General features: G+C 49.6%; 1 protein-coding gene and 1 non-coding gene across 3 annotated transcripts; both read left to right on the top strand.

Annotated features, from left to right (window-relative positions):
- Nucleotides 1-198: 198 nt before the first annotated feature.
- Csf2rb2 (colony stimulating factor 2 receptor, beta 2, low-affinity (granulocyte-macrophage)) lies at nucleotides 199-23413 on the top strand. Of its 2 annotated transcripts, NM_007781.3 has the most exons (14): nucleotides 199-342; nucleotides 7542-7778; nucleotides 8818-8944; nucleotides 11391-11578; nucleotides 13055-13212; nucleotides 13291-13459; nucleotides 13949-14084; nucleotides 14207-14364; nucleotides 16959-17095; nucleotides 17873-18032; nucleotides 18857-18947; nucleotides 19151-19208; nucleotides 19837-19940; nucleotides 20541-23413. In NM_007781.3, the coding sequence occupies exons 2-14, from the start codon at nucleotides 7691-7693 to the stop codon at nucleotides 21601-21603; spliced, it is 2637 nt and encodes an 878-aa protein (NP_031807.1). In that variant the 5' UTR covers nucleotides 199-342; nucleotides 7542-7690; the 3' UTR covers nucleotides 21604-23413. The 2 variants fall into 2 exon arrangements, with proteins under 2 accessions (NP_031807.1, NP_001274318.1); NM_001287389.1 differs by lacking the exons at nucleotides 13055-13212; nucleotides 13291-13459.
- Mir7676-1 (microRNA 7676-1) lies at nucleotides 21071-21132 on the top strand. Its single transcript, NR_106137.1, has one exon. It is a non-coding gene; the product is annotated as a microRNA 7676-1 (primary transcript).
- Nucleotides 23414-27039: the final 3626 nt, after the last annotated feature.

Below are 27039 nucleotides of genomic sequence, written 5' to 3'. Positions count from 1 at the left end.
CAGGGAGGTGGTTATTGCCCTCTGTGTCTGCTTCCTCCAGAGAAGTCAGGGAGGTGGGTGTGGAGGAGGCCATTCCAGGCTGAGACCTGAAGGGCACATGAGAGCTGATGTGGAGATGGTGGGGATCGAGCTACTCTGGCAGAACTAAATGTCGTGAGTCTTATCAGAGGCTAGTGTCCACAATTCTGAGAAGCAAGCAAAGCTGCTTGTGAAAGGGCACTGGCAACTTCCTCAATCTGCTCTCTGTTTCCTCCAGATGGGGCACAAATAAATAGGAAGAGCCTGCAGCTCACTGGCACTTGGAGGCTCCCGAAGGAGGCTGCCTGTCGCCCAAGCACAGAGGTAAGTGGCTTCCTGATACGGAGCTAAGGATGGGCGCAAAGCAGGGGCTGTGAGGGTCTCCAGGGTGGAAAAGGACAGCATAAGACAGGGCTGGGGTAGCATATTCCTCAAACTTGATCTCTCTAGAAAGACTAGGTCTCAGACTCCAAGTCAGTGAGTAGAGGAGGGGCATGCCGGAACATTGGAGCGGGGAACAAAGTCAGGGCTCTGGAAGAGGTACGGTTAGGATGTTCTCTGGGGCTCTGCGATTCTGGGGTTCTGGGAGGACACAGCTTTATCACTGGAGGCCTGGTGGCAGGGAGGACTCCCTGAAAGCTCTATGTGGGGCTAACTACTGTGTTCCTTCTAACTTTGCCACCCATATGTTACTTCAGTCCCTATCCTGAGTTTCTGGTCACACATCTGTGGGACAAGGTGAGTGGGAGACATAGCTCTCTCTGTCTTCAATGAGAAATGGAAGAAGGGCAGAGAAAGAGAGAGGGTAGAGAAAATTACCTACAAGAATGAAGAAGTGTTGGGGACAGAGCCAGAGATGTAGAACCTCCCTTGGTACTGGGTGTATTTGGCAAGCTCATTTGGGAAGTGCCAGAGACATACCAAATTACCCACCTCTGTGTGTGTATGTATGTGTGTATGTGTTTCTGTCTCTCTGTCTCTGTCTCTGTTTCTGTCTCTATGTGAGTGTTTCTGTCTCCCTAATTTTTCTTTTTCTGTACCTCTCTTTCTCTGTCTGTCTGTCTCTCTCTGTGTCTCTTTCTCTTACACACACACACACACACACACACACACACACACACACACACAGACAGACAGACAGACATACAGACACACACACACACACGCACACGCACACACACACACACACACACACACACACACACACACACACACACACACACACACACACCATACTGTGCTCTGAAATCACCACAGATGATTTAGGTCCAGATGTGTCGCTTCTGTACCTAGTGTACCAGCAGGTAGGTGTCTCATCATATAGCTAGGGACCAGTCCCTCCCAGACAGGGGCACAGACAACCCCTCTGCTGACAGATCACTGTCATGTCTCACAGATCATAAACTAACCTGTTCATATATTCCACATGCTGTATTCCAGAGATCATGCATTAGCCATTGTTTGACAGAAATCTCTGTGACCTGTTAAGTAAAGAATTTGCCTGAGGTTCAGGCCCCTGCCTCTGCTCCCGCACAGCACATAGGGCCTTTGAACCTTATCGCCCAATGAATTGGATCTTCATCCACATCTCTGTAGCAGCATCTCCCCTCTCCTTACCTCTTTCTTAAAAGCTTTAAAAGAAGACTCCTTCTCTGTCCTCATGGACTGAATTACAGCTTCAGACCATATCCTACTACTGGCTCTAACAAATCTTTAGCTGGAACCTAATGTCCGTACTGGAACCAGAAGGCTGTCCTGTAAGGCTCTTCCTCACTTGCTCTGCTGCCTCTGCATCTAACCCTAGACCTCTCTCTTCCCCTGGTGACTCTCCGGGATCTTCGAGGATCTCCTGCCTGTCTATACTGGAAATTGTCGTAAGTCACATGTTGCATGGGCCTGGGACTGTCCCTTCACCCAGACATGCTGAGTACAGAGATACCTGTTTGCCATCTTTCCTTACTACTTCTGGTCTGGCCACTCAGGAAGGGACCTGAGTGCCACAGGGTGCTTGTCTCCCTTGCTGCCAGTCCTCTAGACAATGGTTCTCAACCTGTGGGTCGGGACCCCTAGGCAGCCTCCTGTCAGATGTCTAGCAGATCAGATATTTACATCATGACTCAGAACCGTATCAAAAGACTGAAGTAGCAATAAAATAATGTTAAGGTTGTGGGTCACCACAGCATAAGGAACTGTGTTAAGAGGTCACAGCATTAGGAAGGTTGGGAGCCACTGGTCTAGACCCTCTTGACCAGGGTTCATGATGGCATTGCTCAGTTCCATGTGTCTAAGGCCTCTCCTCAGCTGCTTTCTGTGTGACCTCTAATGACCTCTATATGACCTCTACATGCTTTGTCATGAACTTTTCTCTAGCAATTCCTCAAATCCTGAGCCTCTTTAGTAACACTGACCACAGAATAAGTAGCCCACAAAAAACAGCTTCTTCGATTTAAAAATTCTAGATTTTGGCACAGCATCCAAAGCAGGTGACCCCTTACACTTGGGCATCCTTCATCTTCCATAGCTGTCACTTCTGTCAACACGGGAATCCATTCCAAATTATAAAAGGATCCATCCATTCTCAGGGCACCCTTCGTTTTCCTATAAGAAGTTTCCCACTGTGCCTCTGTCCATAGCAACTGCTCTTACTGAAATTCTCACAGCAAATTTGATCTGGTCAATTCTTTCACTACCAGGCCTTGAGCTATTCCCACCATAAGAGAGCATTACAGGGGTGAGTGCCTGGGTGTAGTCAGGTACATGCTGCTGGTGTGTAACCATGGATGTGTGTCTCACGTATGCATGTGTGTGTGTGTGCTTGTGCGTGTACTTGTGTGTGCATGTTCATTTGCGTGTGTGCGTTTGTGCATGTTGTGTGTGCCTGTGTTTCTTTCCCCACCTGGGATTGGCTTGTAGGCTCACCATACAAGCTTCTAGGCCTGGCTATGGGTTTTCCCTCCTCAGAGGCCCTGCCAGAACATACTTGCATATTCAGATTCTAACTTAATTAATTCCTATCTGGTTTCCTTGTAGTTTCAGAGTGAATAAACTTTTGTGCTCACTCCTGGTAGCTCTCCCCCACAACCCCACTCAACAGTTTTGCTTTTATTGTGTGAAGTTATTCATAACTCAGGACTGTAGGAAAGGTCATGAGGTCATTAGTGTTTAATGCCAAAGAAAGACACAAAAGACACAGACACCTGACTTTTTAGTGGTTAGAAAAACCAGAATCATGGATGTGGCAAACACATTTCTGTGACTAGGAATATATTCAGAAATCGTGGCTTTTTAACTTACCCAGTCCAACCTGGGCAAGAAACAGAGCATCATCCTCTGCTGAATTTGAAAGGTTCTGGATCGAGGAAATTCTATCTCATCTGAGCTTATTTTTAGGATCTTTCAGAATAGGAGGAGCCCAGAAACCTGGCCTTATCACTCACTGCTTGGAGTTGAGGAAGGTTTATAAGCAACTACTGCTTACACTGTGCTGTGTGTACACACCACAAAGAAAAAAACTAAGAACCCAGAGTAGCCCTCCGGCAACTAAAGTCACCGAGTCAGTTCTGAAGAGTGACTGTTAGAAATGTCCCCAGAAGAATATAGTTATTTTTTCTACACTTGTGAATATATGCAAGTGGGTGTTGGTCTGTAGCTCCCAGACAAGGTGCCAAGTTCACTTCATTTCATGGACAATGCTTGCCTCTTAGCCAGCACCTCACCCACTGCAGCAGTCCTTCCATGTGTGAGACACGTTGTTGCTCCCCGCCGAGTGGGCCCATGGCTCTGGCAGAGCCCCTGGCTCATCACTGATGTCTCCCCTCCTTTCCTTTGCTCTCCTCCAGCTGAGGAAAGTGTTCCTCTTGGCTTCACCTTTCCCTTCAGGGCTTCTGAGACCCAGAAGATGGCTCCCTGCAGACAGGCTGCCTTTCTTTGTTTCTTTTCTTTTTCTTTTTTTGGTTTTTTGTTTGTTTGTTTGTTTTTTGTTGTTGTTTGTTTGTTTTGTTTTGTTTTGTTTTGTTTTGTTTTTCATGACAGGGTTTCTCTGTATAGCCCTGGCTGTCCTGGAACTCACTCTGTAGACCAGGCTGGCCTCAAACTCAGAAATCCACCTGCCTCTGCCTCCCAAGTGCTGAGATTACCATCTGGCCAGGCTGCCTTTCTCCAGGTCCCTGAGCATCTGTCAGTCTCACTGACTCCACAAACCCCTCCCCGCTTTGGCCATGCACATCTCGGAACTTTCCTGCCATGCCTTCCTCATGGCTTTCTGCTCTGTTTCTGTCCTGGCTTGGTCACATGCTCCCCCTGAGCCCTTTTCACTTTCCCTGCACACCAGAGCAGCTTCCATCGCTGGTCACCAATACCGCAGCATCTCTGCCTCCAGTCAGATCCCAGAGGTGTCTTTAAAATATCAGTTGGGATTGTCCAGTGCTCCCAGTGCAAAAGCACCAGAAGGTGACAGCCGCCTAAAGTCCTAGTGAGCAGGATGAGGTTTCCCTCCTGCTACTTCATCATCTTTACCCACATGATTGTTAGCCAAGCTAGTATTCCATGCATTCAGACTTAGTTACATGTGATGGAATATATATCCCTGGGTTACGGTTTTCTCTGTCAAGTTTAAGATGGCTTCTGTCATAGAAAGTATTTCCATCATCTGCTGTTTCCATCATCTGTTCTGTTTGCTTGCGTGTGTGATCATGGATGTGTGGGTACATTTGTGTGTAAGTGCACGTGGAGGCCAGAGGACATGCTCAGGTGTCCTTCCTTAGGTACAGAATATCTTCTTTTTGAGACAGGGTTTCTCACTGGCCTGGAACTCAGTAAGTACATTAGGTTGGCCCACCAGGAAGCTGCCTTTCTCTCTGCCTCTTAGTGCTGGGATTAGAAGTGTAGGCCATCAAACTTGGCCTTTTTCCAGTGGCCTCTGGGCCTCTGACTCAGGTCCACATGCTTGCTGACAAGGTTGTTATGCACTAAGCCACCTCATCAGCCCTGTCTGTTGGTTTGACTTTTGTTTTGCTTTGTGGTTTCTGGTTTCAATGTTTTACTCAACCCCTAAAATTAAAGACATAGTTTAATGGTCTTAATGGCTTAGTTTTGAGTTTCAGATCTTTAATTCACCTTGGATCTGGATGTAAAGAAACAAGTTCACTTGAAAGCATGGTCCCCTCATTGATTAGAAGCCACCAGTCACGAGTGTGAAGTCCCTCTGTGCCTCAGTGGCTGGAGACAGTAGTCTAGCTTTCTAAGCTCTGACACACTTGGTTAGATTCACTATTGCTTTGATCTTTGCTCTGACTATGGGTGTTTAGTAGCAGATGCTCATGCCTTTCTGCTCCGTGTTTTGGACTCAGAGTCAGCTCAGTCAGAGCACTCACATCCTTCTCTATTCTTTGTTACCATCTCACTGAGTTTCAGGAGTCTTCTCAGCACACTGATCCCTGGAGACAGAGCTGGGTCTCTCTCCTTTGCTAGCATTGGCCGGGGGCTGGGGCAGCCCAAGTCCTCTCTGGCTCTGACACTGGCATGGGGATCAGGGGGACAAACTCAGGTCATCAGAACAGTTTGCACACTGAACATTTCCATGGCCCTGGCAAGTAAGTTGGCCCTGTAGCCTCTTGCTATGGATGCACTGTGGGTGGACGTTTGAGCTTCTCTCCTTCCCTTGTGAAGTGCTCCAAACATGGCCACCATGTACGCCTATTTAACAAATCTGGATTTGAGTGGCTTGTGAAATGGTTCTGTCTGCCCTCTCCTCAAGCATATTTCTTCATACACTCGGGGATCAGGGTATACAAACATGTCTGGTTTCCTGCTATTTTCCCTCTCTGCCAAACCAACTCTACTCCCTTCCTATCCTGGATCTCAGTCTGGTCAATATAAGTATAGCAGAGCAGTCTGAGTTGGGGCGGACACAGGACAGGTCTGCCACCAATAATCAGGAAACCCAACTCTCAGGGAAGCATGGTGAGAGAGATCAGGTCCTCAGCCAGCCCACCTGGGCTCCATCCCAGCCTGCCTCACACAACTGTGGCACTGTGGCCCATCACTCCACATCCCTTTTCGGTTTCCTGTCTGCAAGGATTCTAACAGCTGCCTTGACCAAGATGCATTGATTTCCCCAAAGCACTTTGCACACTTCCTGGTTGATGGTGGGCACTAAACCTCAGGTGCCTACTCTCATGGATTCTCTGTGTGTATTTAAATACTCTCCTCGAGGTTTTTGATGACATAGCTCTGTTGTCTTTTATAGTAGATGATAACTTATTTTACATAATTTCAATTGTTAGGGACTGAATACTCATGTACCCCAAAACTCTTATGTTGAAACTACATCCCCAAGGGGAGGGTACAGGAGACTGGTGTCCTTCTATTAGACATCCCAGGATGCTCCCTTGATGCCTCCACTATGACAGTAGCCTTCAGAAGCCTTGAGGAAGAGGTCTCATCTGACTTCAAACCTGTGTGTGTCTTGACCTTGGCCTTGCCACTTTCCAGACATTAAAGAAATAAATGTCTGTGGTTTTTATGAACTATCTATAGAGGATAGATAGATTATAGACAGATACATAGATGATAGATAAGATGATTGATAGATGATAGATAGGTAGATACATAAATAAAAGATAGATAAATAGACTAGATAGATGATAGATAGAAAGAAAGATGATAGATAATTGATAGATAATGGATAGATAGATGATGGATAAGAAGATGGATGATAGATATATGGATGATAGATAAGGAAATGATAGATAGATAGATAGATAGATAGATAGATAGATAGATAGATAGATAGATAGATAGACAGGTGGAAAGACAGATAGTTGATACACGAATAAATAGACACATGATGCAGGCACATGGATGGATACAAGACTGGACAAACAGATGTGTACATACAGAGATGAATAATTTATAGATACATGGATAAATTGTTAGATGGATGATAGAAGGACAGATGAGTGTGTGCTGTGTGCATCTTGACTCAAGTTTCAAATGCCTATAGGGTAAGGGGTCACAGCAATGGCTCTGCAACTGTGGTACTTCCCAAGAGAACTCAGTGAAAACAAGGAAATCCCCAGGCTTCAGAGAAAGGGGAACTGGGAAGCAGAGGGGCCTGTGGGAGACCTGATGGTAAACTAAGCAGAGGCAGGGAGAGCACCAGGCTCTGCCTGTGCTCCAGAAGAAGGTTGGGTGGGTGTGTGCAGAGACAGAAACAAGAGAGGAATCAATCACACCTAGGCTTGCCCCGCCCCCATGGCCATGTCCATCAAAGGTGTGGGTCTCAGCTCCTCTATGCAGCCTGGTGCAAGTCTAACAGCTCTCACCTCTCCACACTGCAGTGTGGTCTGAGGAAGGATCTGCTGCCTCAGAGGCCATCAATCCATCTCTTCTATGTTCCTGCTTTAGCACAATGAGGCTTAAGAGAAGGGAACAGTTCTAGGGCAGCACGCATCAGGGCCTCACTTGGCATCGCAGTGTCCTGGGCAGCTCTCAGCCTTACACACTTTTTTTTTTTTTTACAGCCACAAAGGATGCAGTCTAGGAGGGAAGAATCACAAGCCCTGTAAGATGAGTGGAGCCAAACCCCCAGCCAAGCACCAATACAGAACCCCGGGTCAATGAGGACACCCCCCTGCCCATAGCTTCCTGTGCAGCCACCAAAAGTGCCAAAATGGACCAGCAAATGGCACTCACATGGGGGCTGTGCTACATGGCACTGGTGGCTCTCTGCTGGGGACACGAGGTGACAGAGGAAGAAGGTTAGTCTGAAGACCCCGCCCTTTATCTCCCTTTTTAGTGTTGAGCCTGGTAGGAGCTCTAACCACCATAAGCCCAGCAGCAACCAGAAACCCTGCAGCTCCACCCACTGTATCCAGCTCTGATTTTTCCTGTCTCTCCTACATTCTTTCTCTCCTTGAGGGTGCCCCTGGCCCCTCTCTTCCCTGTTCTTCATATTCCTGCTCCTCCTTGTCTGGCTCTGGAGCATCCAGCTCAATGGTGTCCCTCTCCAGCCATATTACTCAATGCATCCCCTAAAACCTCAACCTCCAAGGAGCCAGCATCTTCTCTGCCTCTCCCCCAGACCCCTATTCCTTTAAGGACTTCCAGGACCCCTAATTCTTGGTCTTGGGAGCTTCAGCCTAAAGACCTGTCCCCCAAATATCTCTAGCCTTCTCCTCTAACCAGGGGCCCTATGGGATGCTCTGTTCCCAGTGCCCCATGGATTTCCTCCATGACAAGGTAGGAGCCACTTTCTCTTTTCCAAGCCCAGCTTTAGAGAGAGGCCAAGGCTAAGCAGATCAGGACCCTAGAAAGGGATATACCAGCTACTTCTCAGGCACTGCTGTGTCTGTCCTACCAAGTGACACCTCAGAGAACAGGGTCAGGCCTGAGCAATGCCCTACATGAGGGCAGGTGCAGCACAGAACATATATCATGGCTGAGAACCCACTGGAATCTCATGTCCAGACAGAAAAGGAGCGTCCTCAACAAGATCCACCACACAGCCGCACCAGGCTCAGGGCCTCTACCTGGTCACCTGGGCCTCAGCAGGAAGAGACCAGGGCTTTGTGTGCATGTCTTTAATGTGAGCCCTCAGGAAACAGAGGCAGGAGGATCTCTGTGAGTTTGTCCCCAGCATGGTCTTCAAAGGAAGTTTCAGACAGCCTTGGTTACCTAGAAAGACCCTGTCTCAAAAGAAAAAAAAGACATTCCTGTGGGACAGGAGAGGGACAGGGGACACCTGGACACCTGGAGGGGAGAGGCTGGCTCTCCTGATCCTCTGCTTCTCCTTGCCAGAAACGGTCCCTCTGAAGACTCTGGAGTGCTACAATGACTACACCAACCGTATCATCTGCAGCTGGGCAGACACAGAGGATGCCCAGGGGCTAATCAACATGACCCTCCTCTATCACCAGCTAGACAAGTGAGTGCCACTGAGCCCATTGGTATTGCTAGCCACCACCACCTCTCTCCCCACCACTGTGTTGTCAGTGATTGTGGCCATCAATCCCGGTTCCCCGACCTGTGGGCTACCCGGTCATCCCAACACCTGCAGCTTCCGCAGCTCTAGGCCTCTCCAGCCCTGAGCATCCTGTCTCTCTCCTCCACTCCTCATCAACCTGGCCCGAGGAGCTGCTGATCTCATAGTCCCCCTGTCTCTCCTGTATTCCTGACCTGAACACACTCCCCCAGGATTTGACTTTCTCCAAGGAAACCAAACTGCCCCTGCCACTGAGAAATACCCATAGCCAAATGGCCAGGCCTGGTCCATGTTCTCCCAACCCACCCAGGATGACCTCCTGTAGCTTACTTACCTTTGCTTGTGTCATGGTCACCACTTTCTGGTCTATTTGTTTCCCTTTTCTCTCCTTTCCACTGGAGAGGGTGAGATCTGTAAATGGAGCTCTGACTTCCTAACTATATGCAGTCTTTGGATATCTTCTGGGCAGAAACTCTCTGATGAGGATGGCCAACTCTAGCACAGACCTTCCTGCCTGCCATGCAAATGCCTTTCCATGTTTTTATTTGAGTAATCCATTTCTCTGACTCCTAATTCCACAAACTGGTTTCCACTCTTGCTCCAGGGATTGTCCTGCTTCTGCTGTCTCCACATCTCACTTTATTAGCTGGGAAGAGATGACAGCTTGACTAAATGACTGTGAAGGCTGGTTTTAAAAGTCTCCTACCTCCTTTTCTTCTTATTTAACACTACTAAGTTTATCCCCCAATGAAATACACGTCTGACCAACTCGGAAACCACCACCAGCATCCAATCTCCTTAGTATGACCAGGATGGAACTATCTTGCTAGTTCATCATCCTAACCAATCAATCCCTGCACCAAAACATGTCACTCACTTTATTACCCTCAATCCCTGCCTGCTTGCTACTAACAAACACATGAAACCTACTTTCCTTGCCACCAGACCCATGACTGTTTTGCTTACAGCAGGAAAGCCAGTACTGAGGGACAAGTCATTAGGGCCATGGATAGGACAGACTGACAAGCATACAAACTAAAGAAGATGCCAGCGAGGGAGTTGCCCAAGAGCACCCTGAGCTGACGTCACAAGTGTAGGAATTCAGCAGGGACTTGGAGAGAGGGTCCTTTTGGTCTCAGATAAGCTGTGTGTGTCTCTGTGCTCATGTGAGTCTCAGTCTCTGTATTTCTTCATGTTTCTTTGTATTTATATGCATGAGTGTGTGTGTGTGTGTGTGTGTGCGTGTGCGTGTGCGTGTGCGTGTGCGTGTTCGTGTGCGTGTGTGTGTGTGTGTGGCAGTTACCAAGTGATCCTAAGGTTCAGAGTGATCTGGGACACAGTGCTACGGTTATAGGAAGGTCACTGGCTGTCCTAGGTGCTGGACATCTACAGAGAAATTACTAGTCTGCAAGCTTTGTGAGCTTGTCTCTTCAGTTCTTTTCTCAGGAATAGTAACCTTGATACAGGTTACTTGATACAGAAGAGGGGAGGAGAGCAGACAAACTTCCCCTAGAGAATGACCTTGACCTGGTTATCTGACCTTGATCAGAGGTGGTGTGCACATGAAAGCTCACCCGGAAGACCAAGAATAACACACTGCTCAACAGCATGGCTGCCAAAATTAGTGATGTTTAAAGTCAACTAGAAGTCTCTGAAGCTAAGGACGTTTTAGGCTCCACCTGGATGCAGTCAGATTTCTTGTGATGTGCTGTAAGCAAGCTCTTTAACTAGATAAATTCTAGATTGTACCTGCTAGAATCTATGCATTCACTTACAGGCCTGGTGGCAGCTTCAGGGACTTGGTACTTGCTGCAGTCAGCCTGCTGCAGAAATTGCCTGCTTTCCCTGCAAGTCCTTGGAGATTCTGGTCAAACTGTGCATGCAGTGAGTCCATCCGTACTCCCCACAGACCCTTCCAGATTCCTCAGCCTTGTCTGTTGTATTCAACAATTTCCAATGACAACATACTACTTAGTGATCCAGTGTGTGCCTGTTTCCTCCATCAGGATGCTCACTGCATGTTTAGGTGTGAGTGTGTGTGTGTGTGTGTGTGTGTGTGTCTGTGTCTGTGTGTGTGTCTGTGTCTGTGTCTTTGTTGTGTGTGTAAGTGTAGGTCTTTTTATATATGTGTATGTGTGTATACATGTATATGTGTGTCTTTGTAAATGTGTATGTCTATGTATGTGTATAGTGTGTCTATGTGTCCCAGAATGCATGTGTGTGTGTGTCTGTGTGTCTCTCTGTTGGCATGTGTATATTCTGTGTGTGTGTCTGTGTGCATGTGAGTCTTAATTCTTTGTGTGTTTCTGTGTGTGTGTTGCTCATTGCCAGACACTGCCCTTGGATAAAAGCAGGGACATAGTAGAAACTAATGAATGCTCCCTGACAGGATTCAATCAGTGTCCTGTGAGCTCAGTGAGAAACTCATGTGGTCAGAGTGCCCGTCATCCCACCGCTGTGTGCCCAGAAGATGTGTCATCCCCTACACACGATTTTCTAATGGAGATAACGACTACTACTCCTTCCAGCCAGATCGTGACCTGGGCATCCAGCTCATGGTCCCACTGGCCCAGCATGGTGAGGAGCTGGGGTCCTGCCTAGGCAGTGGGTGCAAGAGTGGGCAGAATATTGGGATGGGCTAGAGTGAGGGTCTCCCAGGTATAGGGACCATGTCTTGGGGTTGGAAGAGATGTGATGCAGGGCCTCTGCCCAAGGCTGCTTCTGTCCCAGATGCTTCTGCCACCTATCAAGCCACAAAGCTTCCTCCACAGGAAGAGCTGTGCCTGTGCCTCCTATAGGATTTTCCAGGAGACAGAACTCTGCTCTCTGTTGCTTTGGCCCATGGCTGCAACACCTTGCCCTATTGCAGAGGCTCTGAGACCCACAGAGGTCCTCCGATTATTGTGGAGCAGAGATGACCATGATAGGTCACATTGTCAGGCTCTTTCCATGCTTTTGACCCAGAGCCAGGGTCTGCGCCACCCTCTCTGGACCACAGAGTGTGCAGGCAGCAGGCCCACAAGGCCAGTTGTCACGGCATGACCTTAAATGGGGCCAAAAATCATCTGTGTGGTGATCTTGGGGACTGCAGCCGACATGTCACCCACACTACAGAATAATGGGGAGACCATGGCTTGTATTGTTCTTCTAAGCCCCAGCTTAGATGTCAGACTCTCAGGGGAGAGAGACACTGTGAGTCCTCTTTGCCCTCCAACAATGCTAGGTTGAATGCTCTCATCACATCATTGCTGCTGGTGTCTGAAAGAGTCCCTGCCCCTGGGGCTCAGAGGTGCAGACTGAAGGGTTAGGCACCAGCTGCCACATCCAGGGATGGAAAGCAAAGGGCTCTGGCAATCAGGAAGGGCTTCCCAGAAGGAAGGAAGGAGCTCTGCAGTCAAGTCCTTGCTCTGGGAGGATCACAGAGCCAGAAGCAATTCTTAGCCAGGAAACCACGTGTGCAAAGGGGCCTTGCAGGGGGAGATCTGAGGGAGTGGGGCATGCTGGGTACACCAGGCATGTGCACTGTGTTCCAGGAAGCATCGAGTTCCAAAGGCTAGACAATGGCAGGGAAATCATGTGATTCAAACAGCTGCATCTCTAGCCTTGAACTAGGGAAGGGGGGACAGGGAAAAGAAACCCTTAGCCTGATGTGACAAGACAGACATGGGGTTACAATGAGCTGCAGTGGGACAAGAAGAAGGATAAAAGCTTCTTTCTGGGAACTGGAGTCCAAGAAAGTCATCGGGGGTGGGAGGGAGGCTACACTTATGCTGGGCAAGGATAGTCAGTGGTAGGCACTTGAACTGTGAGGAGGCTGTGTGGCAGGAGAGGGGGCCCAGCTGGCTCACAGCACTGTCTGCCAGGTGGAGGGCATCAGTGCACAGCAGGGCAGGAGGAGGCCCTACTGAGTTGAAAGTAAGGCAGAATCTCTATCCAATCTGCATTTTGCAAGTTTCAGGCCTGAAGCTGAATGGGGTCAGCCAACGTGGCACCAGGCTGCCCTCAGCTCCCTCAGTGTGCAACCCTATAATCCTTCTGCTTCCCTCCCTGTAGTGCAGCCACCCCCTCCCAAGGACATCCACATCAGCCCCTCTGGGGATCATTTCCTGCTGGAATGGAGTGTATCTCTTGGGGATTCCCAGGTCTCCTGGCTTTCATCAAAGGACATAGAGTTTGAGGTGGCTTATAAGCGGCTTCAGGACTCCTGGGAGGTAGGACCCTGAGCTGCCTGTGCCCTCCCATGGGTGATGGCATGTCAGGTTCCTCTTTCAGCTCCCATATCTCCACAGGATGCCTCCAGTCTCCACACTAGCAACTTTCAGGTGAATTTAGAGCCAAAGCTATTCCTACCCAACAGCATCTATGCTGCCCGTGTGCGCACTCGGCTGTCCGCGGGTTCAAGCTTGTCTGGGAGACCCAGCAGATGGAGCCCAGAGGTTCACTGGGACTCCCAGCCAGGTAATGGAGCTGGGAGGACATGCCCCTTTTAGGAGACTGGAAGTGGGGACAGTCTAGGTCCGAGTAAGGCTCCAGGATCTGCCCTACCTCAACATTGGAGCCTCCCACCAGCCCTGTGTCCCCCGTAGTCTCTCTGGGCCACTCTGTGTCACACACTCTTGGCTCTCTGGCAGCAAACATGTTCTGTTAATGACCTCAATAGCAGCAGCAGAGGCCCATGTGTTTACAAGCGCTGGGCGGTGTGTAGGGTCACCTGAGTCCCTGAGTTCGTTCAAACACTCAATATTTAGAGCTGGTTCCTCCCTCACGATGGCGCAGACGTACTGGACTCTTCCCTAGCTGGGGACACACAGCAGGCAGGCTCAGAGCGCAGTGGGCTGATGGTCACAGCCAGGTCTGCTGCCCTCAAGGATCTCCTCTGTGTGATTAACCTCGTGCCCCAACCATTGAGGGAGGGTGGACTGACTGAATGAGGGTATGTTGCCACAGGGGACAAGGCCCAGCCACAGAACCTTCAATGCTTCTTTGATGGGATCCAGTCTCTCCACTGCTCCTGGGAGGTGTGGACCCAGACGACTGGCTCTGTTTCCTTTGGGCTCTTCTATCGCCCCAGCCCTGCAGCTCCGTGAGTGTCCCCTGTCCATCTTGCCTTGTTTCTTCTTATCCCCAGGACCATACCTCTTTGAGGTCTTAGCTGGATCTGACATTCCCCCAACCCTGCTCTCAGCTCAACTGTATTTCTCCCAGGGAGGAGAAATGCTCTCCGGTGGTGAAGGAGCCGCAGGCCAGCGTCTACACCCGCTACCGCTGCAGTCTACCTGTGCCTGAGCCCAGTGCACACAGCCAGTACACAGTCTCTGTTAAGCACCTGGAACAAGGGAAGTTCATCATGAGCTATTACCACAGTGAGTGTGCCCTGCCTCTGTCTGAGTTCCCAGTACTATAGGGGTCCATTGGGTTATGTCAATAAATAGAAGAGCCTCTTTGGCATCTTTGCTTTTGCCACTTTCAAAGAATTGTAGATTTTTCACTCACAGTGATAAAATGTCTGCTCTTGGATTAGCAGTATATCTCAATGAGTGAAAGCAATTGATGAACAGGCTTTTGAACGTGAGCTCAAATTCCAGCACCCACATAAAAAATTGAGCATGCTAATATATATTTGGCAAGAGACAGGAGGATAGTTAGGGCTTTCTGGCTTCTCACATGGATCTGGGTTCAGTGCAAGATCCTGTCTTAAGGACACAGTAAAAGGACAAAAGACATCCTATTCTGGCTTCTGCATGCCTGTGTATAGAACCTGTCTTAGGGTTTTGAGCCGTGAACAGACATCATGAGCAAGGCAAATCTTATAAAAGCAACATTAAAATGGGGCTGGCTTACAGGTTCAGAAGGTTCAGTCCATTATCAAAAAAGGGGGAGCATGGCAGCATCCAGGCAGAGCTGAGAGGTCTACATCTTCTAGCAGAACACTGACTTCCAGGCAGCTACGGTGAGGGTCTTAAAGCCCACACCAACAGTGAAACACCTACTCCAACAAGGCCACACCTGGTAATAGTGCTACTCCCAGGCACAAACTTACACAAACCACCACAGTTCCCCAGACCCACATAGAGGCATATGCAACAAAGTGAGACAGAGACAACAGAGATAGAGAGATGAAAAGAGGCAGATAGAGAGAAAGGTTATTCTAATGTGTTTTACTGTCTTTAAGGACACAGGGAAGCTACAGCCAAGCCCTCCTGTAGATCATACTGTCTGCTCTCAAGAGTCTCACCTGGAGCCTGCTCTCCTTCCCCACTGCTTCCTCCCAGATGCACGCCTGCCACTTCTCTGGACCACCGTCCTTCTATACCTGTCCTTTGCCTCTGAGATTTCCAGCTCGTCCTACAGCTAATGTTCTCATTTCTCCCATTTAGCTCTCTGTTTTACTTTCCTGCCTGGAAGGAGTAGATGCCCACAGATTGTGTCCCTACAGACCTATGTGCCACCTTCCTGTCACAGGGCAAGGACCCTGACACAAGGGAGACTTTCCAGCCAACCAGTAATGCTTGTCCTCTTTGGTAGCCAATCTTTTGGTCACCTGAGTTCATATCTAGCATTTTCTTCCTGGGGGCCTTGCTCCAGGAAAGAGAGTCCTCTGAATTCAAGGGACCCCTCTGTGTTTTAGAGCCATCCACATTATTTTTGTGAAAGCCCTCTGATGTCACAAGCTATGACTCTTTTGTTTTGATGGAGTCATAGAAGGTGACTGAGTGCCTTTCTTTAAAGTGACCACCTCTCTGAGAATGCACAACAAGGTGACATGAGGAAGCCTGAATGTGTGCCCAAGTCTCATTTTGTTGTCTACTCTTTCAGTGGACGGGGCTGTCACCAAAGTTCCCAGTTTTCTGTTTGTCCGCAGTGAGATGGTGAGATGGTGATCCGGGTGTGTTTATACAGCTGTGTAGGGGACACTTTTAGAACAGCAAGGACTTGCCAGCCCGTGCTGATGTCAGGCAACTCCCAGAGTCACTGAAGCAGCAGAGGGGAGCAGCTAACACAGAAAAATAGAGACAGGGCTCTCCACTGCCCAGTTTTATCTTCTCCAGGCTCAGTTTTCCCTGTGTAAAATGGAAATGAAGGGACCTCACAGGGGGAAGGGGAGGATGGAGTGCGGGAGTTCCCACAAACTGAGTGTGTTGCCCAGGGCTGGAATAGTCAATGGACCAGGGTAGAAAGCCATGGGCTCTTTCTGTTTTTATTTTTTATTTTTTAATTTAAACACTAGCAGGGAAGCACCAATGAGCTTTGGGCCACCCAGGCTTACCTGAGGTGCTCCCCTCCCTCCATGGACCCACATAGGGTAACACTGTGATGAGGTAATGATGGGCGTTTCTCGATGATGAGGTAATGATGGGCCTTGGTTACTTATTATTGCTATGACATCATTACAGAGGCAACTTATAGAAGTGAGTTTACTTTGGGATTATGGGTCCAGGGGCTGAGAGTTCATGTCTTTCTTTGCTTGCTTGCTTTCTGACTGGCTGTCTGCCTGACTGATTGGTTGGTTAGTTGGTTGGTTGGCTAGTTGGTTTTTCAACAAAGAGTTTCTCTCTGTAGCTCTGGTTGTCCTAGAACTCACCTTGCAGACCAAGCTGACCTCACACCCATGTGCATCATCCTGCCTGTCTCCCAAGTGCTAGAACTAAAGGCATGGGCCATTATGCTCACATCTTGAACCACAAGCCAGAGGCAAAGAAAATAATAAAAGCCCCAGTGACATGCCTCCTCCAATAAGGCCACACCTCCTCATCCTCCCCAAAAAGTTCCAACTGGGGACCAGACCAAGGACACAAAGATATAAACCTATGGCACCATTCTGATTCAAATGACCACAGAGTTCAAAGGAGTCAAAGCGGCTGGGGTTGGAGATATTGGTCCAGAGTGGAGAGTACATTTGACAAGCTTAGGATGGGGGAGGACATGATGAAATTTTCTGAAATTATCCTCCCTCTAGTCCAGATGGAACCTCCAATCCTCAACCAGACCAAGAACAGAGACAGCTACAGCCTGCATTGGGAAACTCAGAAAATACCCAAATACATTGATCACACTTTCCAGGTCCAGTACAAGAAGAAGTCAGAGAGCTGGAAGGTGAGGTCCAGGACCCAGGGGATGTTACAGGCAGGGAGGAGAGGAAAGAGAGGAAATTCTAGGGAACCCTACTTGCCAGGAGCTGACCCCAGTGCCTTAGGACCCACATGGTCAACAGGTGACAGTCTAATTTCTTGATGAAAGATTCAGGCTTAGAGAGGTGACATGACATGGTCACATGACCAGTGCTACCCTTGAGCTGAGGGGCCAGACTGGCAGAGGAATGGAATGAAGGGTTCAAAGATCACCAAGGCCTGGATGTATTTCCTCCCTGGAAACAGATCTGACCAATGGAACAGCTGCTGAGGGCCAAGCTGATGACAAGGCCTTTCCAGCATATATCACACACACATGCAAAGTCCTGCCAGCAAAATGCAGACCCTGGGGCTCCACAGAGACTAACACAGGACCAGTCAGACAGAATTCTAACTTCAGACAGGAAGTAGGTAAACTTAGGCCAGAAGAGAGTCAGGAGAAAATCATTCCTGACCCCCAAATCATAGGCTAGGACCCAGCAAACTAGCATGATGTTCCTGGATCAGTCAGAAATTAGGCCAAGGCACAGCAACAAATTGGGAGGTGGAGATAGCCTGGTCTTGGGCCTGGATGCAGCTGTCAGGGCTGGAAGGGGTGGCACCTGGGGTTGGTTACAGTAGGCTCTGAACTGGCATCCTGGACTGGACTAGAGTGTCTACGGATCTGGGGGTAGCTGCCAGAAAGGCAGCTGAGCCCCTGAACCTGGCTGGTGGCTCAGCTTCGGCACATCTGCCTCTGCAGGACAGCAAGACAGAAAACCTAGGTCGAGTCAATAGCATGGACCTGCCCCAGCTGGAGCCGGACACCTCATACTGCGCCAGGGTGAGGGTCAAGCCCATCTCTGACTACGACGGGATCTGGAGCGAGTGGAGCAATGAGTACACTTGGACGACTGACTGGGGTATGTCCCTCAGCCACCACCACACTCCTGGGACAGCCCCACTGCATAGGGCAAGGGAGGCAGAGAGCCACTCTACCCTGTGTCCATCCCTGTGGGACACACTTGGTATATTAAGTGGGCCTTGGGGAGAGAGAAAAGCTGGGGTCCAGGCCTCTATTTATATAGGGCTCTTGGCTTTCTTAGCCTTTGTGGCAGCCATGATGGGCCAAGCTGGGTTTCTTGCTACAATGGCTGCCAGCTAATCTATCTATGTACACAGATAAGTTGGAAGGTTGGTGGGACCCATTCGTCCTGCTGATTTCCCTTCCCTTGAACCCTGCAGTCAGTGCTGGTGTGTCCCATAGTGACTGCCTGACACACACTGTGCAAGGTGGATGTGGGGTGGGGGATGGTAATGAAGCATTTCGCATAGTCAGGCCTGTCAGAAGGGGGGAATCTCAGAGTGAGAGTCATTCTGGAAGAAAGAGGGCTAGAGCCATGAACTCCAGAGATGGGGAGGGGACTTACAAGGCCCCAATCAAGAAGGCTAGGGGACCTTCTGCTGGAAACCTTCCCATCTCCTCTGACCCTCCCTGGGTCAGAAAGCCATAGCCCATGCTCCTCATTTCAAGAAGTCCCCCCAGTTGACAAGCTCAGTCACCCCCTACCCAGGGTACTTGCTGCTGCTTAGGGCAGAACTTCCCCATATTGAAGACAGGGTACGGACCCAGGGTTTCTTCCCAGGTACCTGGCCTTTCTCACAGAAGGCATGGGAGACACTAGCCTCCTCCCTTAGCCTGCAGCTTGTGCCTCCCATCTAATGCTGCTTCTCCTTGTTGACCAAGTGATGCCCACGCTGTGGATAGTCCTCATCCTGGTCTTTCTCATCTTCACCTTGCTCCTGGCTCTCCACTTTGGCCGTGTTTATGGGTACAGGTAAGTGCACTCTGTGTGCAGAGGGAAGTGGAAACTGGGCTCTGGGGTCACAGAGATGACACAGCTGGATACACTCTCGTTCCCAGCACACCATTCACTCCCCTAGTTTCAGTTTTCCCTCTATACATGGGCACAGAAGTAGCTGGCACAGAGGTCTATGGAACCTCACATACACGTGTCCCCACCCTCCTGCTGTCTTCCAGGACATACAGGAAGTGGAAGGAAAAGATCCCCAACCCCAGCAAGAGCCTCCTGTTCCAGGTAGGAAGGCAGGCCTTGCTGCTGGCTCCCGGTCCCATTTCTGTCTTCAGGGGGAAGCGTGGGAAAGCTGGAAGGCTAGGCCAGCAGGAGGTGGGTATCTGGTATTGCCTGGGTGCCTGAAGGAGGAGTCTCACAAATTGGCCTGCATTCTTGTCTGGAGCCACAGACAAAACTCAGAGCCTTTTAGTGCACAAAATGGCTCAGAAGAGTCGGCTCCTGGAGGTAGAGACAGGGCTGAGTGTCTCCAGGACAGGACTTGAGCACTGCACAGCAAGATGCCTTAGAGCTGGTGGGAGAGCTGACTGCAACCAGGGTGTCACTCCTGAGACAGGAATGTGAAGGAGAGAAGAACATGGCTGTCCATGTCTCACAGAGCAATGGCCGTGGGGATACACCAGTGCATGAGAGAAGAAGCTATAGGGAACAGCATGGCTGCTTACCTCAGGAGCTTTAGGGCTAAGGGAACACAACCCCTAGGATGCCTCTTTGTTTCTTGGAGTCAGAGGCCTGAGCTGGGCCCTACCATGGGGCATTCTTCCCATGTCCAGAGCTTATGGAAGATTCTATATGCACATGTGTCCTTCCTGAGGTGCCACATTCACAGACACAAATGCCCTTTCCTTTGTAGGATGGAGGTAAAGGTCTCTGGCCTCCTGGCAGCATGGCAGCCTTCGCGACTAAGAACCCCGCTCTCCAGGGGCCACAGAGCAGGCTTCTTGCTGAGCAACAGGGGTGAGTGTTTGGGCTCTGACCCTTGGGGAGCCTGTGGGAGGGAACCTGTCCATGGTGCACATCATTGTAGCCTGTGGGTCTCTGAATTTGAGAAGAGAGGCTGCCCACTGTAGCAAGCAGCACACCAGGTAGACATGAGGAAGACTTTTTCTGACTCCCGGGTTGGCGTGAAACAGACAAGGGACCAGAGGCAGCATCCCAGAGCAGGAAGCCTCTCCTTGCCAGGTGCCTATGTAAGCCCTGCACTGCAATGGCCTCATGGGTGACTGAGAGTGCACACTGTGGGACTTCAGCCTGCTAAGCCCACGTGCCAGGGAGTCAGCAGCCTTGTATGGCAAGTGTGAACCCGGCCCTGAAGGTTCACACTTGCTGCAAGGAGCAGAAGAGAGCAAACATTAGAATGGGGGTGTGAACTGAGCCCTGAGCACGTGACGCTTTGGGACACTGGACATACACGATGTCATCCACAGGACCTCATGCCTCGGTGCTCAGACCTCATGCCTGAGGCCCGGAGGGATTCAGGCTTTCTGTAGAGCTCACCTGCTCTGGCTATACACTAAGTATCTAGGTTCAACATCTCTGCCTACATTGTCTCCACAGGGTGTCATATGAACATTTGGAAGACAACAACGTGTCACCTCTCACTATAGAGGACCCTAATATAATTCGAGATCCACCATCCAGGCCTGATACAACCCCAGCTGCCTCATCTGAATCCACAGAGCAACTTCCCAATGTTCAAGTAGAGGGACCAATTCCTTCTAGCCGACCCAGGAAGCAATTACCCAGCTTTGACTTCAATGGGCCCTACCTGGGGCCTCCCCAATCCCACTCCCTGCCTGATCTCCCAGGCCAGCTGGGTTCTCCCCAGGTGGGTGGGAGCCTGAAGCCAGCACTGCCAGGCTCCTTGGAGTACATGTGTCTGCCCCCTGGAGGTCAAGTGCAACTGGTCCCATTGTCCCAGGTGATGGGACAGGGCCAGGCTATGGATGTGCAGTGTGGGTCCAGCCTGGAGACCACAGGGAGCCCTTCCGTGGAGCCAAAGGAGAACCCTCCAGTTGAGCTGAGCGTGGAGAAACAGGAGGCAAGGGACAACCCAATGACTCTTCCCATAAGCTCTGGGGGCCCTGAGGGCAGTATGATGGCCTCTGATTATGTCACTCCTGGAGATCCGGTGCTCACTCTGCCCACAGGGCCCCTGTCTACCTCTCTGGGCCCCTCTCTAGGGTTGCCCTCAGCCCAAAGCCCCAGTCTCTGTCTTAAGCTGCCCAGGGTCCCCTCTGGAAGCCCAGCTCTAGGGCCACCAGGGTTTGAGGACTATGTGGAGCTGCCTCCAAGTGTGAGCCAGGCAGCCACGTCCCCTCCAGGCCATCCTGCTCCTCCTGTGGCAAGCAGCCCCACAGTGATCCCAGGAGAGCCCAGGGAGGAAGTGGGCCCAGCATCCCCACATCCCGAAGGCCTCCTTGTTCTTCAGCAGGTTGGGGACTACTGCTTCCTCCCTGGCCTGGGACCTGGCTCCCTCTCACCACACAGTAAGCCACCCTCTCCAAGTCTGTGTTCTGAGACTGAGGACCTAGACCAGGACTTGTCTGTGAAAAAGTTTCCCTATCAACCCTTGCCCCAGGCCCCAGCCATTCAGTTTTTCAAGTCCCTAAAGTATTAGGACTACCTGTCCCTGCCCCCTTGGGACAATAGCCAGTCTGGGAAGGTGTGCTGAGTCTGTCCCCTCCCAATCTCACCAGCAGCCTGGCACCGCAGCCTGTGGTCCTCAGCCTGAGCATCACCACAGAAGCCTCTCTGAGTTCACACTCCTCCTTGCTCCCTGCTCTGACACAACAATACCCCCATATGTGATTTTCTCTTCCCCCTCTGTCCCTCTTCCCTTCCCTCCATTTCCCCCTCCCCCCACCTCTCTTTCTCTGTCTCTCTCTGTCTCTGTCTCTCTCTCTGTCTCTGTCTCTCTCTGTCTCTCTCTGTCTCTGTCTCTCTCTCTCTCTCTCTCTCTCTCTCTCTCTCTCTCTCTCTCTGTCTCTCTCTCTTTCCAGTTTTCTGCCTTCTATGGGATCTTCCTTCCTGTCCCTCCGACCTGTTGGAGTGGGGAGGCCTGTGAGGGTGAGCTCTGCATGGTCTGTTTAGGGTTGAAGAACTCCTGAGGTCTGCTTGTCCACCATAGGCATTGATGATAACACAGCACATTTCTGCCTCTGTGTGAAAAGTTGGAGTCTCAGGTGAACCCCTTGGGAGGACAGACTGTAAAATTGGGCAGGCTCTTGTTGCTCCAAGAATAGACATGGTCCTCTATGGTTGTCTGAAGCTCCTGGGGAGACCTGGGGAACCTTGTAGAAGGTACTTGGGACCCTGCTTATGTACAGAAATCACTGATGTGCACAAAGCTGGACACAGCTATGGCCAGGCTGGAGGGATGAGAAGCAATGGGGAGGGCTGGGCGTCTAGATCTCATGGTGTCAACTGCAGACAAGCTTAGTTGTGGATCCCGGACAGCACACCCAGAGACTAAGTCTAGACAGCTGAGCTGTTCATTCGTTCTCCCTCCAGAGCAAAGCTTGGATACCTGTGCTCCCACTGGCCTCAGATGAGGGTCTGCTGTGGTACTGTGGCCCTTGGCCATCACCACCCTCTTGACAATCCAGGCACAATGCCATTACCTCATTCTGTTCTCACTGGACTTGTTTGTTCATGGTCACGTTTGCACATGGCCTTTGTATGAGTCTTGAGTATTGGCTTTTTGGGGGGTGGTGAGGAAGTGAGGTTGGGAGCTGAGCTCATGAACAGTTTTGTCCCTCAGAATGTCCTTTTGGATGAGACTGAATAGCTCTTTCCACATGGCCTTTTGTGGGACATACATGTCTCCCTTGAATGTGCTAATTTTGTGCAGGAGGCACAACAGCTCCGTCAGCCATTGGGGCCATATTTGCAGCAGACTTTGCAACAAATGTACATGTGCCTTATATTCTTTCAGTCTCCTTCTGTGTCTCGAACCTTGAACAGGATGTGATAACTTTTCTAGACCACATGCTTGCTCTGCAGAGTTCTGTCCTTATATGTTCTGTGGACCTGGAGTCAATGGACATTGCATCATTTCTCCACCTATTTGTGCTCTGTCAGGCACTCCATGATCCATCGTTTTACGACCTGGATCTGGTCTGTCCTATCTCTTGGCCTCACTCACTGGATGGCAGCCACATGTCTTCAAATTTGATTTCAACCCTAAGCAGGCAGATCAAGTGTTCCTTGGTCTATGTTCACTGCAGCAAAGAAAACCACAAACGTCTTGAAGGTGTTGCAGTGGCAATGTTCAACAAAAGCCTGTCAACACTTTCTAAAGTGACTGCTCTAGAGAAACAAACAGGAACGGCCTCCATGTTAAGATATGAACACTGAAATGCTTTGCTTTAAGAGGAAACATTGTAAAAACATTTTTTACATACAATAAAACATAGCTAAAAAACAAAGCCATGTGTGTGTTTATGTCAGTGTGTCTGTGTGTTGAAAGGTTGGGGGTGGGGACATATTGAATGCATGGGTGCCTTGTAAAGAAACTGAGTCCATAGGCCTGGGTATTCAGTAACTGAGGCATTTGCACCCCCTCAGAAGAGAAGAGGAGGAGGTGTGGGGGAGGGACTGTATGGGGATGGTAATCAGAATGTAGAGTGCATAAATAAATTGACAAATGGAAAAATAGAAATATAAGCATCATTGAAGAGTTAAAAAGGAAATCATAAGCACTTGATTTCTTACAAAAAGGCAAAGGTCTACATTGGAAGAAAGACTAATGGTTCTAGCACAACACCACTCTTCATGCAGAAGGATGAAATTAAAGTCAGACCTTCCATTTCATACACAATAAATTCTACTTTTATCAAATTCTGAGGGGTGATGAACGCCACCCTCACTGTATCTAGTTTGGGATCATGACGACTTGGGAAGACACAACTATTACTCAGCCCTTCCAGGTTAAGAATACTCAAAGGCACTGTGCATTGGATTGGAGATTTTATGTGAATGAGTGTACTCAGACACTCAACTTGAGAGTTCTAAATCAAGCAAGGGCTAAGTCCAGGATGCAGTTCCTTTAGAGGGTTGCTGGGATCTCACAGAGTTCATGCTGGGCCACATGGGAGGTATCTAATGTTGGGTCATGTGGTCCCACCAATGCCAAAGACTCTGAAATGACTCTGTGAGGAGAACCCTGGAGATGGGCAGGATCATTTCTCATGCCTTCCCTTTCCTCTTCACATGGGTTATTGTTGAATTTCAGGGAAAGGAAAAAGGAGACAAACAGAAAAAACTTAGGCACAGACTCATGCCTGATTAAAGTGCTGGAACAAGCAACCATTATGTGCCCAGCCCTAAGCAGAGCAGGGATATCTACCCTCCAAGGCTAAGGAAACTCCATGGAAGAAGGAAGGAGAGTGTGTGCAAGGGCCAGGTGATGGGAGTAACTGCTGTGAAGCACTGACTTCTTGATATAACATGGCCATTACACTCATATTACACTCCGGTTATAAGGATAAGGCATCCCTTGTCACGTTTCTATAAATCTTTAACTCTCAGTGATTGCCAAGAGGAGGAACGCTATGTTCTTCTGCAGTGATGTTTTCACGTCCCCACAAAGAAATTCCACTCACACTCACATAAGCAACCCTATTTAAACAGGGTTTAAACATCCAAACATCCAAATCACCAGATAGCTGTTGTACAAGGATGTCAAGGAAGGATCACAAAGGACAGGTCACGTGGGGTTGGCACACACTCCCAGGCAGGATCCCAGTGCACATGGATGCCCTTGGGTCTCAAAAGTCGAAGGCTCTTCCACAGTCCTTTGTGGCAAACACTGATTCCCTGGTCCGATCTTATCCAGGAATTGATCACACACACACCTTTGAACTTATCAATGTTATGGTATCTGAGTCGACTTCCCTTTCTCTCTTGAGTAACTGCAACTACTAAACCTCAATTCTTTATCTCCTGACCCTGCAGATGCTCCTCAGCCTGCAGATGCTCCCACAAAACAATTGGCACCCAGGCCCTCTGCTTACTGTGTCTCACCTGAGTGATCCGGTCTGAGTGTGTGTCCATTCTCACCTAGCCAAGCTTTCGATGCCAGCCACCTCTACCTGTCCCTGCTACCACCTCCCTGGCCTTCATTCTGTCCCCAAAGACTTCCTGTGACATGATTCAGCCTCTGACCCTTCCTCATAGGGTGGCCCCCTACCCCAGGCTTACCAAGCCTCACTCTCAAGGGTGCAAGAACGTAGGCCACACTTCCAGTTAATTTCCTGCCCAACTTCACTTGAGCTTTCCCCCACGTCACACCTGATCTCTCTGCAGTCTCCCTCTGGCTGTTTAACCACCACGGGCAGAACATATGTACCCTTCTGGGAATACTTGGGACTAGAAGAGCTAGGAATATTCACCTACATACAAGGGCTTTCTAGAGTGCAGGCCCAAGTCTATACAAGAGAGTCACTTGTGTGTTGTGTGCATCTTCTCCACAACTACAGTCCTGCATTTGGCCTGTGGTCTGACCCCACAAAGTAAGACATGGAATTTCTCACTTGTAACACCATGCCACCATACATTTTGGGGGTTAACCTTTCTTAACCCAAGTTTATCCAGCTCCTGGCTGCATCTCCTTCCTCCCATGCCACGGATTGTCCCCTTTGATCCATACCCCTACCTGCCACCAAAACTGAGGTCTGACCCATCTGTGAGCCTCAGACCTCCAACAGTTCTGAACCCACCTAACTTTGTGTGACTAGAGCTGTGGGCGGGACTTCGGAATGGCATCTGGTTTTAAAATATGGGTGTGCATATGTATGTGGAGACCAGAGGTCAACCTTAATTGTTGTTCCTCAGGAACCCTTGCTCTGTTTTGAGAGGCAGGGCCTACCACTGAGATGCTAAAGTTCACCCATTAGGCAAGGCTGGCTGCCCGTGATCCCCAGGGACCTGCCTGTCTCTGTCTCCCCAAACCTAGGTTGGCAGACATTCATCACCACATTCTACTTATTTTCCTTTCACAAATGGGTCCCAGGGATCGAACCTGGGTCCTCATGTTCCCCTGAGGCAAGCGCTTTACCACCGAGCAGTTCCCCAGTTTTCCATCTTTCCATCAGGTGACTGCTCCACCACGACCTCAGCAGATTTCAATCCTGAGATGTTCAAATGGCCAGCCGTTTTACACACTGCTTCAGCAGCCCAATGGAAAAGCCTGCGGTGAGCTTACAGCAATGAACACAGCTCTCTTACAACCTTAAATGACAAACCCAAGAACTGTTCTTGCTGTGAACAGCAAAGCAGCCTGTCTATTGGAGATGGACTGGCCATCTTCCTGATTGATGAGCATGCACTGCTGACAGCGCCAACGGGACTCACGCTCTTGGTCGCGTCTTTAGCTTTCCACTTATAAAGTGATATGATCCTCAATTCCACTTAAAGCCACACCCAGTGACAGGGCTCTGGTCTACACAGTCATCTTCATATGACCATGGGGACAGCAGTGTCATATAGACATGGACAGTGATATGGAGATTCCCATCCATAGGCAGAAAAACTTAATGTTTCCTCCCAAATATGGCTAGAGACATGGAGAATGAGTCAGAAAAAGGCTAACATAGGGGTAACTGAACTTTCAGATTTTCACCCTGGGAATACGCTGCTATTACAGTCATTAAAAAGTAGCAATGTTCTGGGTGTGGTGGTGCAAACATTTAATGCCAGCACTTAGGATGCAGAGGCAGGTAAGTTCCAGGCCTTTCAGATCAACACAGTGAGACCCTATTAAAAAAAAAAAAAACAGCAATTTGCTAAATGCATTTGCAGGGTAGGGCACTGGGAGGTAAGTGACAATTGAAGGGGAATCCTGAACGCAGCCCTGTTCTATGGGGAGCCCTCTTGTCTTAAGTCCAAACTGAGGATTGGGTCTGTGTTGCCAGCTGAGGGTCATGAGGGCAGGAGACTGTAGTGTAGAGACTGAGAATCCCATTCTGTGGACTGGAAGGCTGTACTCCAAGCAACACTGCGTGGGCTCTAGGCAGGATGCTGAGGTGTGTCCTGGACAAACAGATTCACGGAG

Source organism: Mus musculus, chromosome 15 (genome assembly GCF_000001635.26).
Source record: "Mus musculus strain C57BL/6J chromosome 15, GRCm38.p6 C57BL/6J".
NCBI classification, from domain to species: domain Eukaryota; kingdom Metazoa; phylum Chordata; class Mammalia; order Rodentia; family Muridae; genus Mus; species Mus musculus.
The sequence above is the reverse complement of the archived record's forward strand: the minus strand, read 5'-3'. Positions and strand labels throughout refer to the sequence as shown.